The following is a 12,213-nucleotide window of genomic DNA, read 5'->3' as shown; positions in this document are numbered from 1 at the left end:
TACACATACCTAGTTTATCACAGTCTACTAGCATCAACATTTTTTCAAGTGGAATGTAGATTTCATACCACCAAGAAATCGCTTTATCCTCTGTGCTTTATGATATAGTCATCTTTGATATTACCTCTGTGTACATTGAGAATGCTGTAACTTTTGCTTCTGTCAAAAACAGTTTTTAACATTCAAGAAGAACAGTTTATTACATTTACCCTTTCTTCATTCCTGTTGTTCTGAGTTTCTTCTTGTTACTATTTCCTTCCTGCCTGAATAGCTTCCTCTAGCCATTCTTTAGAACAGATCTGCTGAAAGAAATTACCTTAGCTTCCTTTCATCGAGTTGTCTTTATTTCATTTTCAATGCTGAAGAATGTTTTTGCTGGATATAGAATTCTTGATTGACAGTTCTTTTTTATTAATACTTGAAAATATTATGTCACTTCCTTCTGGCCTCTGTGGTTTTTGATGAGAAATCCTTTGTCCTTGGAATCTTTGTTCCCCTATATTTTTCTCTGATGCTTTCAAGGTTTTTCTTTGCCTCTCATTTTAGAATTTTGATTATGATGTGTATGGGTATGGGTTTCTTTGGGTTTTTATTATTTTCTTGAATTTGTAGGTTTATGTCATTTGCCTAATTTGCAAAGTTTTCAGCTATTTCTTCTTCAAATATTTTTTCAGCCCTACATTTTTTTTTCTCTTTTTCTCAGACTCTGGTAACATGAATGATAGATCTTTTGTTTTTGTCCCACAGGTCCCTGATCCTCAGTTAATTTTTTAAAAGGCTATTTTCTCTTCTTTTCAGATTGGATAATTTCTATTGAATTATCTCCTAGTTCTCTGACTTTTTATTATGTCATCTCCATTTGATTCTTGTATATTAATCTTATAACTGGAAACCTTTCTAAACTCACTTATTAGTTCTAGAGTCTCTTTTGTAAATTCCATTGGATTTTCTATATAGATCATCATATTATCGTTGAATAACTACAGTTTTAATTCTTCCTTTCCAATCTGGAAGCCTTTTATTTATTTTTCTTGCCTTATTGCATTGGCTAGGAATAATTGCATTCATTATTGTGCTCAATAGAAATGATAAGAGTAGACTTCTTTATCTTTTTTCTATCTTAAGGGGAAAACATTTAGTATTCCACCAAAAGTTATGATGTTAGTTGTGGGTTTTTTCTGTAGATGCCACTTATCATGTTGAGGAAGTTTCCTTCTGCTCCTACTTTACTGAGAGTTTTTATTAGGAATGGATGTTGAATTTTTGTCAGATGTATTTTCTGAGTCTATTGTGATAACCATGTGTGTTTTCTTTGCTAATGTTTTTAAGATGAATTATATTTATTGATTTTTTTTTTTTTACTTTTTATTAAGGTTATGATAGTTTACAACCTTGTGAAATTTCAGTTGTACATTATTGTCAGTCGTGTTGTAGGTGTACCACTTCAACCTTTATGCCCACCCCCCCACCCCACCTTTCAATCTGTTCTCTTTGTCTACATGTTTAAATTCCTCATGTGAGTGGAGTCATACAGAGATTGTCCTTCTCTATCTGGCTTATTTCACTTAACATAATTGCCTCAAGGTCCATCCGTGTTGTTGCAAATGGGACGATTTGTTTGTCCTTTTTTTACAGCTGAGTGGTATTCCATTGTATGTGTATACCATATCTTCTTTATCCAATCATCTGTTGATGGGCACTTAGGTTGCTTCCACATCTTGGTTGTTGTAAATAATTCTGCAGTGAACATTGGGGTGCATGGGACTTTTGGAATTGCTGACTTCAAGCTCTTTGGATAGATACCCAGTAATGGGATAGCTGGGTCGTATGGTAGTTCTATTTTTAATTTTTTGAGAAATCTCATACTGTTTTCCATAGTGGCTGCACCAGTTTGCATCCCCACCAGCAGTGTATGAGGGTTCCTTTTTCTCCACAACGTCTCCAACATTTGTTACTATTAGTTTTAGTTATTTTTGTCATTCTAATGGGTGTAAGGTGATATCTTAGTGTGGTTTTGATTTGCATTTCCCTGATGATCAGCAATGATGAACATTTTTTCATGTGCCTATTGGCCATCTGTATATCTTCTTTGAAGAAATGTCTGTTCATGTCTCCTGCCCATTTTTTGATCGTGGTGTTTGATTTTTTGTTGTTGAGCTGTGTGTGTTCTTTATATATTATGGAGATTAACCTTTTGTCGGATATATAGCTTGTAAATATCTTTTCCCAATTAGTGGATTGTTTTTTTTGTTTCAATCCTGTTTTCCGTTGTGTTGAAGAAGCTCTTTAGTCTGATGAAGTCCCATTTGTTTATTCTTTCTATTGTTTCCCTCGTCTGAGGAGACATGGTGTCCAAAAAGATCCTTTTGATGCTATTGTCAAAGAGTGTACTGCCTATATTTTCTTCTAGAAGCCTTATGGTTTCAGGTCTTATCTTTAGGTGTTTGATCCATTTTGAGTGTATTTTTGTGAATGGTGAAAAAGAATGGTCAATTTTCATTCTTTTACATGTGGCTGTCCAGTTTTCCCAGCACCATTTGTGGAAGAGACTTCTTTTCTTCATTGTATGCCCTCAGCTCCTTTGTCAAAGATTAGGTGTCCATAGATGTGTGGTTTTATTTCTGGGCTTTCAATTCTGTTCCATTGATCTGTGCACCTGTTTTTGTACCAGTACCATGCTGTTTTGATTACTGTAGCTTTGTAGTATGTTTTGAAGTCAGGGATTGTGATGCCTTCCTTTTTGTGCTTTTTTCTCAGGATTGCTTTACCAATTCGGGGTCTTTTGTTGCCCCAGATGAATTTTAGGATTCTTTGTTCTATTTCTGTAAAGAATGTCATTGGGATTCTGATTGGGATAGCATTGAATCTGTAGATTGCTTTAGGTAGTATGGACATTTTAACTATGGTTTTTCTTCCAATCCATGTGCATGGAATGTCTTTCCATCTTTTTATATTGTCATCAATTTCTTTCAGGAAAGTCTTGTAGTTTTCGTTGTATAGATCTTTCACTTCCTTGGTTAAATTTACCCCAAGGTATTTTATTCATTTTGTTGTGATTGTGAATGGGATTGTGTTCTTGAATTCTTTTTCTGTTATTTCATTGTTAGAGTATAGAAATGCTACTGATTTATGTATGTTGATTTTATACCCTGCAACTTTGCTGTAGTTGTTGATTATTTTTAATAGTTTTCCAGTGGGCATTTATTGATTTTTGAATGTCAAATGAACCTTGCTATCCTGGGATAAACTTTATTTGGGAATGAAGTTTTATCCTTTTTTATATTGTTGGACTCAATTTGCTAATTTTTTGTTAATACTTTTATATCCTCATTCATGATGGGGTATTGGACTGTAGTTTTCTTTTCTTGTAATGCCTGTGTCTGATTTTGGTATCTGGGTAATACTGACCTTACAGCAGTTTTCTAGAAGAGCTTGTATGGATTTGACAGTATTTCTTTTGTAAATGTTTGGTTAATTTCGCCAGTAAGGCTATCAAGGTCTGGAATTTTCTTGGTGAGGGGGCTTTTAACTACAGATTCAATTGCTTTTATAGGTACAGGACTATACTGGTTATCTGTATCTTTGAATAAGCTTTGGTTATTTGTGTTTTTCAAGGACTTTTCCATTTCATATTTGTTGTGAAATTTATTGACCTACATTTGTTTATACTGTTTTCTTATTATCACTTAAAAATGTTTATCATTTCTGATGTTTATGACCTCTCTTTTTGTCTGGCTAGTGATTTACCAATTTTAATGATCTCAAAGAACCAGCTTTGGTTTCATTGCTTTTCTTTATCATTTTGTTTGATTTGGTCTCTCTTTCATTGATTTCTGCTTTGTTCTTTATTATTTCCCTCTTTTTGTTTGTTTTGTGTTTAGTTTACTCTTTTTCTGGTTTTTCAAGTTGGAAGCTTAAGTCATTGATTTATGACCATCCCTCTTTTCCAGTGTAGGCTTTTAGTGCTACAAATTTTCCTCTAAGTACTGTTTTAGCTGCATCACACAAATTTTGATATGTTGTATTTTCATTTTCATTCATTTCAAAATACTTCCTGATTTCCGTTTTGATTGTTTCTTAGACCCATGAGTTAATTTAAAGTGTGTTATTTAGTTTCCAAATATGTGGAGATTATTAAGAGATCTTTCTGTTACTGATTTCTAATCTAATTACATTGGTGTCAGGGAACATGCTTTGTATGACTTGAATTCTTTTACATTTATTGAGATTTGTTTCATAGCTCAGACTATGATCTTTCTTTGTTAATATTCTGCTGATATTGAGTGAAATATTCTATAAAAGTTAGGTCAAGTTAGTCGGTGGCATTATTCAAGTACTTTATAGTTTTAACATATAAATTTAAGTATATGTTTTCTAATATGCCTTATATATTTTACATTTGTACATCATGGATTCATTTTTATTTTATCATACTATATTCTCTATTACTTCTTGTGGCAAATTTTATTTTACAAAGAAGACCACAACATTATGTTTCATCCCTCATTCTCTTCTGTAATGTGGCCTTGCCACAAAGAATGGGGTCTTAATTCCCCTCCACTTGAGTATAGGCTGTCCTTAGTGACTTGAACCATAATGTGGCAGGAATGATTCTGCATGGCTCTCATGACAGGGTGAGAAAAGGCCATGTCACTTTCACTTGGTTATCTTGGAATGCTTGCTTCTCAGATTGCTTTCTCTCATAACCTACCTGCCTTACTGTGAGAAGCCAAATCAAATGGAGAGGCCATGTATAGGGGCTCTGGTTTACAGTCCTCACTGAGCCAGTTCTTCAGGCATTCCAGCCTGGATGTCAGATGCATAAGTGAAAAAAGTCATCTTGGAAGTAAATTCACCAGCCCCAGTTTTGCAGTGTTAAAGTTAACACCTGTCATTACGGTCTTCGTGGATAAGGTCCCAGACATTGTGAAGCAGAGAAGAATCAATTGTGCTTTACCTTTCTGCATTCCTGACCTAGAGGATCTCTATGCAAAACAAAATATTTTTGTTTTACATCAATAAGTTTGATTAGTGGGTTGTTGCACAACAGTAAGGATCACTTCTTTTTCAGTAAGGTGTGAAGGTGGTAAACTTTTCAATATCTACCTTTCAGAAAATGTCTTCAACTTCATTCTTAATTTGCTCTAGAATTCTTGGATTTAAAGTAATTCTGTCTTAGAACTTGAAGTTATTTCTCTGTTGTCTTCTTGCCAGTGACACATTATATAGATCTGATGTCATTCTTTTGTGTGGGTAATGTTTTTTCCCTTTTGAACCTTTTAGGATTTTTGAGTTTGAGACATTTCATCGAAGTGTGTTTAGGTAATCTATGATCCATTTCTATCTGAGGATTCAGGGCTGTCTTTTTGCCTCAGTATATTTATTATGCTTATTCTAAAATCTTATTTTCTTTACTCTTTTAACTTGCAGAGGAGTTGGTTACGTCTTGATTAAGTACAGTTGGTTTCTCTCTTTCGCTGTTGTCCTCCATCAAATTTGGGTGATTCTTAGCGCTCTTTTTTTTTCTTTTTTGAGGAAGATTACCCCTGAGGTAAATCTGCCACCAATCCTCCTCTTTTTGCTGAGGAGGAGTGGTCCTGAGCTAACATCTATGCTCATCTTCCTCTATTTTATATGTGGGACACCTGCCACAGGATGGCTTGATAAGCGGTGCATAGGTCCGCACCCAGGATGTGAGCCAGTGAACCCCAGGCCACTGAAGCAGAGTGCATGAACTTAATTGCTAACACCACCGGGCTGGCCCCTTTGAGGTATAATTGGCATATAACGTTGTATTGGTTTCAAGCATACAGCATAATGATGCAGTATTTGTATATCTTCCAAAATGATCACCACAGTAAGTGTAGTTAACATCCATCACCATACATAATTACAGATTTTTTTTTTCTTGTGATGAGAACTTTCAAGGTTTAGTTTTAGCAACTTTCAAATAATGCAGTACAGTATTATCAACTATAGTCACCATGCTGTACGTTACATCCTCATGACTTATTTACTTTATAACAGAAGTTTGTACCTTTTGACCCCCTTCACCCATTTAGCTCACCCCATCACCCACCTCTGGCAATGACTAGTCTTTCTGTTCTCTGTATCTGTGAGTTTGTTTTTGTATTGTTTTATTTTAGATTCCACTTACAAGTGAGATCATATGGTATTTGCCTTTCTCTGTCTTTCTCTGTATTTCACTTAGCATAATGCCATCAAGGTTCATCCATGTTGTCACAAATGGCAAGATTTCATTCCTTTTTATGGCTGAATAATATTCCATTGAGTCTATTCATCCATCGATGTACACTTAGGTTATTTCCATATCTTGGCTATTCTAAATAATGCTGCAATGAACATGAGGGTGCATATATCTTTTCAAGTTAGTGTTTTTGTATTCTTTGGATAAATACCCAGAAGTGGAATTGTTGATCATATGGTAGTTCTATTTTTAATTTTTTGAGGAATCTCCATACTGTTTTCCCTACTGACTCCACCAATTTATATCCCCACCAACAGTGCACAAGGATTCCCTACATCCTTCACAACACTTGTTATTTCTTGTCTTTTTGGTAATAGACATTCTAAAGGTTGTAAGGTTTTGATTTGCATTTCCCTGGTGATTAGTGATGTTGAGTACCTTTTCGTGTACCTATTGACCATCTGTATGTCCTCTTTGGAAAAATATGTTTTTAGATCCTTTGCCCATTTTTTAATTGTTTTTTTCTTTTTTTTTGGTGAGGAAGATTAACCTTGAGCTAACATCTGTTGCTAATCTTCCCCTTTTTACTTGAGGAAGATGGTCCCTGAGCTAACAGCCGTCCCAGTCTTCCTCTACTTTGTATATGGGATGCTGCCACAGCATGGCTTGATGAGTGGTGTGTAGGTCCATGCCAGGGATCTGAGCATGCAAACCTTGGGCCACTGAAGTGGAGCATGTGAACTTAACCACTACACCACGGGGCTGGCCCTGGATTGTTTGCTTTTTTGCTGTTGAGTTATATGAGTTCTTTATATATTTTAGATATTAAACCCTTATCAGATATATGATTTGCAAATATTTTCTCCCTTTTGTTAGATTGCCTTTTCATTTTGTTGATTTCCTTTGCTGTGCAGAAGCTTTTTAGTTTGATGTCGTCCCACTTTTTTTATTTTTGCTTTTGTTACCTTTGGCTGCTTTGTCGTTGATTTTCTTGCTTTTTGAGATTCCCTGTTACCCTTTCTGCAAATACTATAATTCATAACTGCTTGCATCCAGCATACTATGTTGGGAACCACATAGTACTGGGAGAAGTTTAGGGGTTCCTGATCTCCCTAGGTGTCACTAGATACTGGGAAACTTCCTGACCTTGGGGATAAATACTTATATTTATTTCTTTTACTCATGGTCTGAAGGTAACAAGAAGTGACCCACTTGGCTCCTACTGAGGTATTTCAACCAATAATGCTTTTGTTTTTCTAGGAAAGTCTCTTGCTCTCCATTTTTACTGCTTTAGAGCAGGGAGCAACAGCCACTTTTGGCATCAGTTTTTTCCTGGGGAAAAACTCTATGGGAATATGATTCCCTCCTATAATCTCATCTCATCTGCCTTTGTCTATCAGAGATTCCTGGTCATTTTGGTTGCCTGAGGACACTTACCCTTTTGCTTTTCAGGGCTCTCTGGGAATTTGAGGAACAGGTGGGACTCTGGAGCAGGTGCTCAGTCTACCGTCTTAGTCTGGTGTGGTGGTTGTGTTTAAAATGCGCAGAAATTTCACGTGCTTTGTTTTTGTGTGCACCTGTAGTTCCACTTTTTCGTCTGCCAGTTCTTTCTTTCTTAGGCTACTCTTATTGCTAGATAGAGAAACTACTCCTGTGTCTCTTAATCTTGGATCTCTTTATCTATCCTTGGATCTCACTATTGATAAAAATGCTCTTTTCGTGGACTATATTAGTAAGAAAAATGATAAGTTTTAGTCTGCGACTTTAATTTTGACAAGACTACATAGAATATGTTATCAAATAAAAGTGTTGTAATATAGTTTCCAGAAACTTTTAGAAAAATGTTGCCTATGTCCTTCACATTTTTTCTGTTATAAAAAGATAAATATTTAGAATGATTTTCAGTGACTAAAATAATCAAAATTTTATGACGTTATAAGTCCGTTTTTAATATATTTGCTTATTAGACTTTTATTTTAAGTGAATTATAGTGCTTATTTTCTCCCTAAACTGGTGATTTATTTGAGACTTTACTATATTAAAGAAAGATATTTTTTTTTCAGAGCAGCATCTCAGACATGTTGAAAAAGATGTTTTGATCCCTAAAATAATGAGAGAAAAGGCCCGTGAGAGATGTTTTGAACAAGTTCAAGGTAAGATTCAAATACTCATATAAAAATCAAATTCATTTTTTAAAATATAATCTGAATTTAATCCTTAGCCTCAGACTCAAGTAGTCAATGAATTAAAATGTATGAATTGCTTCTCACCCTTTCACTGAGATACCAGTATTTCAGCTTTCAGAACTTCCAGGTAGTGTTCACTTCATTTACAATTTAAAAATATTCTCCCAAATTACTACTAAAAAACATTTTTTTCCCAGAAGTACAGTTACATATAGAGAAAAACTTGGTATGCATATTTTGGAGAAATAATTATTCTGGTGACTTTGATAGGGAACAAAGAAACATCAAATGTAACCTGTACCTTTTTTTCATCTATCGATATATTCATATAGCTATGTATTCTAAGATGATTTTTTTTGTGTCGTTGTCTGTTACTGAATTGTTAGTGGAATCCCAATAGTGCTTAAAATGAGTCTAGTTTATGTTTTTACATTTTATGTTTCTAAGTGAAAGATATTTATGTAAATGCATGCACTAGGCACCCATATATGCATGTTTTCTTTGGAAAATGTTTTTTTAACATGAAATACTTCTGTATTCTATATATCTAGAGGTATATTATCAAATATGGAATATTATAATGAAAAGGGAAACCAAGCAGTGGAAGGTAAAAAATGAGGCCATGAATGTTGGATAATCAGAAAAGCAGATGGAAGTATTACTGTAAAAAGAAATGTCTTTTTAAAAAAAATCTGCCTCTTGGAATGGCCATCTAACAAGAAGTAGTAGCAAAATTTTGCTGATGTAGACTATTTTTCTGACTCCCCTTAACTTTCCCCTATAGTCGTCTTTGTTGAAGGATCATAATAATTTTTAGTGAGGATGATGGGCTGCATTTGCACTGCAAGTTTCGCTACAGGGGAGCTAGGCTGTGTCAACTGTAGTTTCAGGACTGTGTCAACAACATTTGGATGCCGGGGACATTTCTGTCCCTCTGATGCTATCTCCTTAGAGAATGACCTTTGCAATTGATGGATGGAGGCAATAAAAGTAGTCCTCAGACTTGACGTTGTGTGATAGTTGTTTCTGTTTCTTAAATTAAGTGACTTATGACATATTCCAGTTTTAAATCCAATCCAATAAATTAGATTTGTTATCCATCCATAAATAAATTTATTAGTAAATTATCAATAATTTACTAGTATCATTCTGTGAAATAACTCTTGCTTTTACAATGAATTAATTGTTTAATCAGCACACCCTCCTTCCACCCCTACCCCTGGGTGTCAGGAGAAATGAACCCATTGGCACCTGCAGACAGGGTTCATTGTACATCCGGCATTGGCAGGTGTCATACTGATAGTCTCAAGAGATAATCCTCCACCTGCCTCATAGAACTTTAAAAAATATACATCGTGATTCTGGTGAGGGAGGATAAAACTTCAAAATGGATAATAATGTTGGAGGGTTAACTTTTCACTACCAGAAAAATTTACTTATTACTCATATATTGGTCTAAAGTTATAAATAGTAGTTGTATTTATGTTGTTTTTTAATACATTATTCTAATATCTAAAATGAAAGAAAGCTGGCTAACTCAATTATAGAATGAGTTTTTACTCACATGATACAGATGAAAATGCAGAAGGATTATTTGGCTTTGGGTTGCAGAAATGCCTTGGCTTACTCTTAGATGATGAAACTTTGCTTTTAGTTTTTGAAAAGAAAGAAATAGTATAACTTTAATATTTATTTGTTCGTGTTGCACATCTACTATTTTGTAATGGTACAGAAAAGAAAATGTTCATTTTCACGTCTTTATCAAAAGTTAAGTTGTTTAGGATATTGACATGGTTGTTAAGTTTTGTTTTTTTGATATATTTAAAATCTTCTGAAGACTGAAAGCATCTTAAAATTTGAGATGTTTGGGTTATTTCCATGCATTTGTCCTTATTAGAACATGTTATAACAATTGAGTTTTGAATATTTGAATTTTTATAATCACATATTGATTTTTTTAGGCCATATGGTCCAAAACAGTGTTTTAGAATCTAAAATTGATTATTTTATAGAAGAATAATCGTTAGTATTCTCCTTGGTTAACCATGTGAATTAGGAAAGTACATACATTGGCATTGCTCAAGCAGCAGCAGAACAGGTACATTTAAACTGAACGGTAAGATGTAATTTAGAATCAGGACACTTCCATTGTTGTGTATGTACTATTTGTAGCCTATGCTTTATTTAATAATTATAGGATTTATATAAAATAATTATGCATGCTAATTGTATAGTTCTTTGATAAAGATACAGGAATTTTAAGAAGTGATCTGACTTTCTGCTAAATGCCTGAAACATGATTATGTGGGAGAGCTTTTCTGTTTGACTTTTTTTTCATGCCTTTCAACCCAGCTGATCATAAGAACTGGGTCAGACTGCCAGCAACTTAGGTTTGTGAAGGGAATGGAGCAGCTTTTCCAAGGACAAAGAGAAATGAAATCACTTTCAATGAAAGAAAGATGCCTCATTATAGTCACCAACAGCAGTTATTGACAGCTACACTTCCTATTAACAAGGAGCATTTAACTAAGAGTTTGGCTGTTGGATCTTTGGACTTGATCTAATTTGCTAGCATTAATTAGTTTCTTTTGAGCACAGACACTTGGTGCTCACAGCTATAGATTTGGAGGGCTAATTAGGATAGAAAATTGAACAAAATGGGGTAAAGCATTAACCTTCAACCATTACCAGCTGGGACACTGATAAAGACCACAGAGTCCAAATGCTCCCTATTGATGTGAAGAGTACCCTAATGAATATCAATTTCAGCCAGGTTGCTATATTTTTACTAGTTCTCTTTTCATTATAATTTTTAACCAGCTTCCATGATATCTTCATTATCTATATATACACTATTGGTTTTTACTCTACACTGATTTAATCTGAGTTGCACATTTCACCTTATGTTTAAACACAATTAAAATATGTCTTAAGTACCAGATAATATTTAGAATATTTCATTGTTATATACACTAGTACTTCTTAAATTTGACTTTTATCTCAAACTACATGATTCTGATTCTACAGTGAATTTTTATAAAGTCACAATAACTTTGCCATTTCAATACAAAGAAAACTATAACCCGAAACAAGAAGATCTGAGCTTTTGGGTGACAATTAAGCAGTGTTTGTATTAAACTGGTCAACTTGAGAATATTTGTCTTTATAAAATACATATACATTTTTGTTTCTTTTTGAACAGAAAATAGTGCTCATCACCTTTTCTTTTCTTTTCTTTTTTTTTTTTTAAAGATTTTATTTTTTCCTTTTTCTCCCCAAAGCCCTCCGGTACATAGTGGTGTATTCTTCGTTGTGGGTTCTTCTAGTTGTGGCATGTGGGACGCTGCCTCAGCGTTGTCTGATGAGCAGTGCCATGTCCGCGCCCAGGATTCGAACTGACGAAACACTGGGCCGCCTGCAGCGGAGCGCGCGAACTTAACCACTCGACCACCGGGCCAGCCCCTCATCACCTTTTCTTTTGGAACTTAACTTTGATTTGATGAGTAAAGGTGGCTTAACTTAGAGGTTACATACAGAATTAAGAATCCAGATCTTACACAAACTTTGAGAAGATTATAAACTCTGTTGGTAGAGCATATATCAAAAGAAAAGAAATTGAACATTTGATTTAAATAGAAAACTCTACTTTATAATATTCTTCTTTTGCCACTGATATTATTGACAGTTAATGGAGCCACTAACACAAATGACTAACGTATATTTGTAGACATTAACACATTAACACAGTGAACACTGAGTATATTGGTAATGGAACTGAAGGAAAATTTTAGAATGGCCAGTCTTTCTCTCACTTCTTCC

General features: G+C 34.4%; 1 protein-coding gene across 3 annotated transcripts in view; it reads left to right on the top strand.

The window, feature by feature from the left end:
- Positions 1–12,213, top strand: part of CMC1 (C-X9-C motif containing 1) — a 90,753-nt gene that overhangs the window by 19,221 nt on the left and 59,319 nt on the right. Inside the window, exon 2 of one of the 3 annotated variants that reach the window (XM_014840940.3) lies at positions 8,272–8,361. The exons of the other annotated variants lie outside the window; for them this stretch is intronic. Within the exon in view, the coding sequence (XP_014696426.1) occupies positions 8,272–8,361 (90 nt within the window). The remainder of the gene's footprint in view (positions 1–8,271; positions 8,362–12,213) is intronic. 3 annotated transcript variants of the gene reach the window in all.

Source organism: Equus asinus, chromosome 21 (assembly GCF_041296235.1).
Source record: "Equus asinus isolate D_3611 breed Donkey chromosome 21, EquAss-T2T_v2, whole genome shotgun sequence".
Classification (NCBI taxonomy): Eukaryota; Metazoa; Chordata; class Mammalia; order Perissodactyla; family Equidae; genus Equus; species Equus asinus.
Note: the sequence above shows the minus strand (reverse complement) of the source record. Positions and strands in the feature narration are given on the sequence as shown.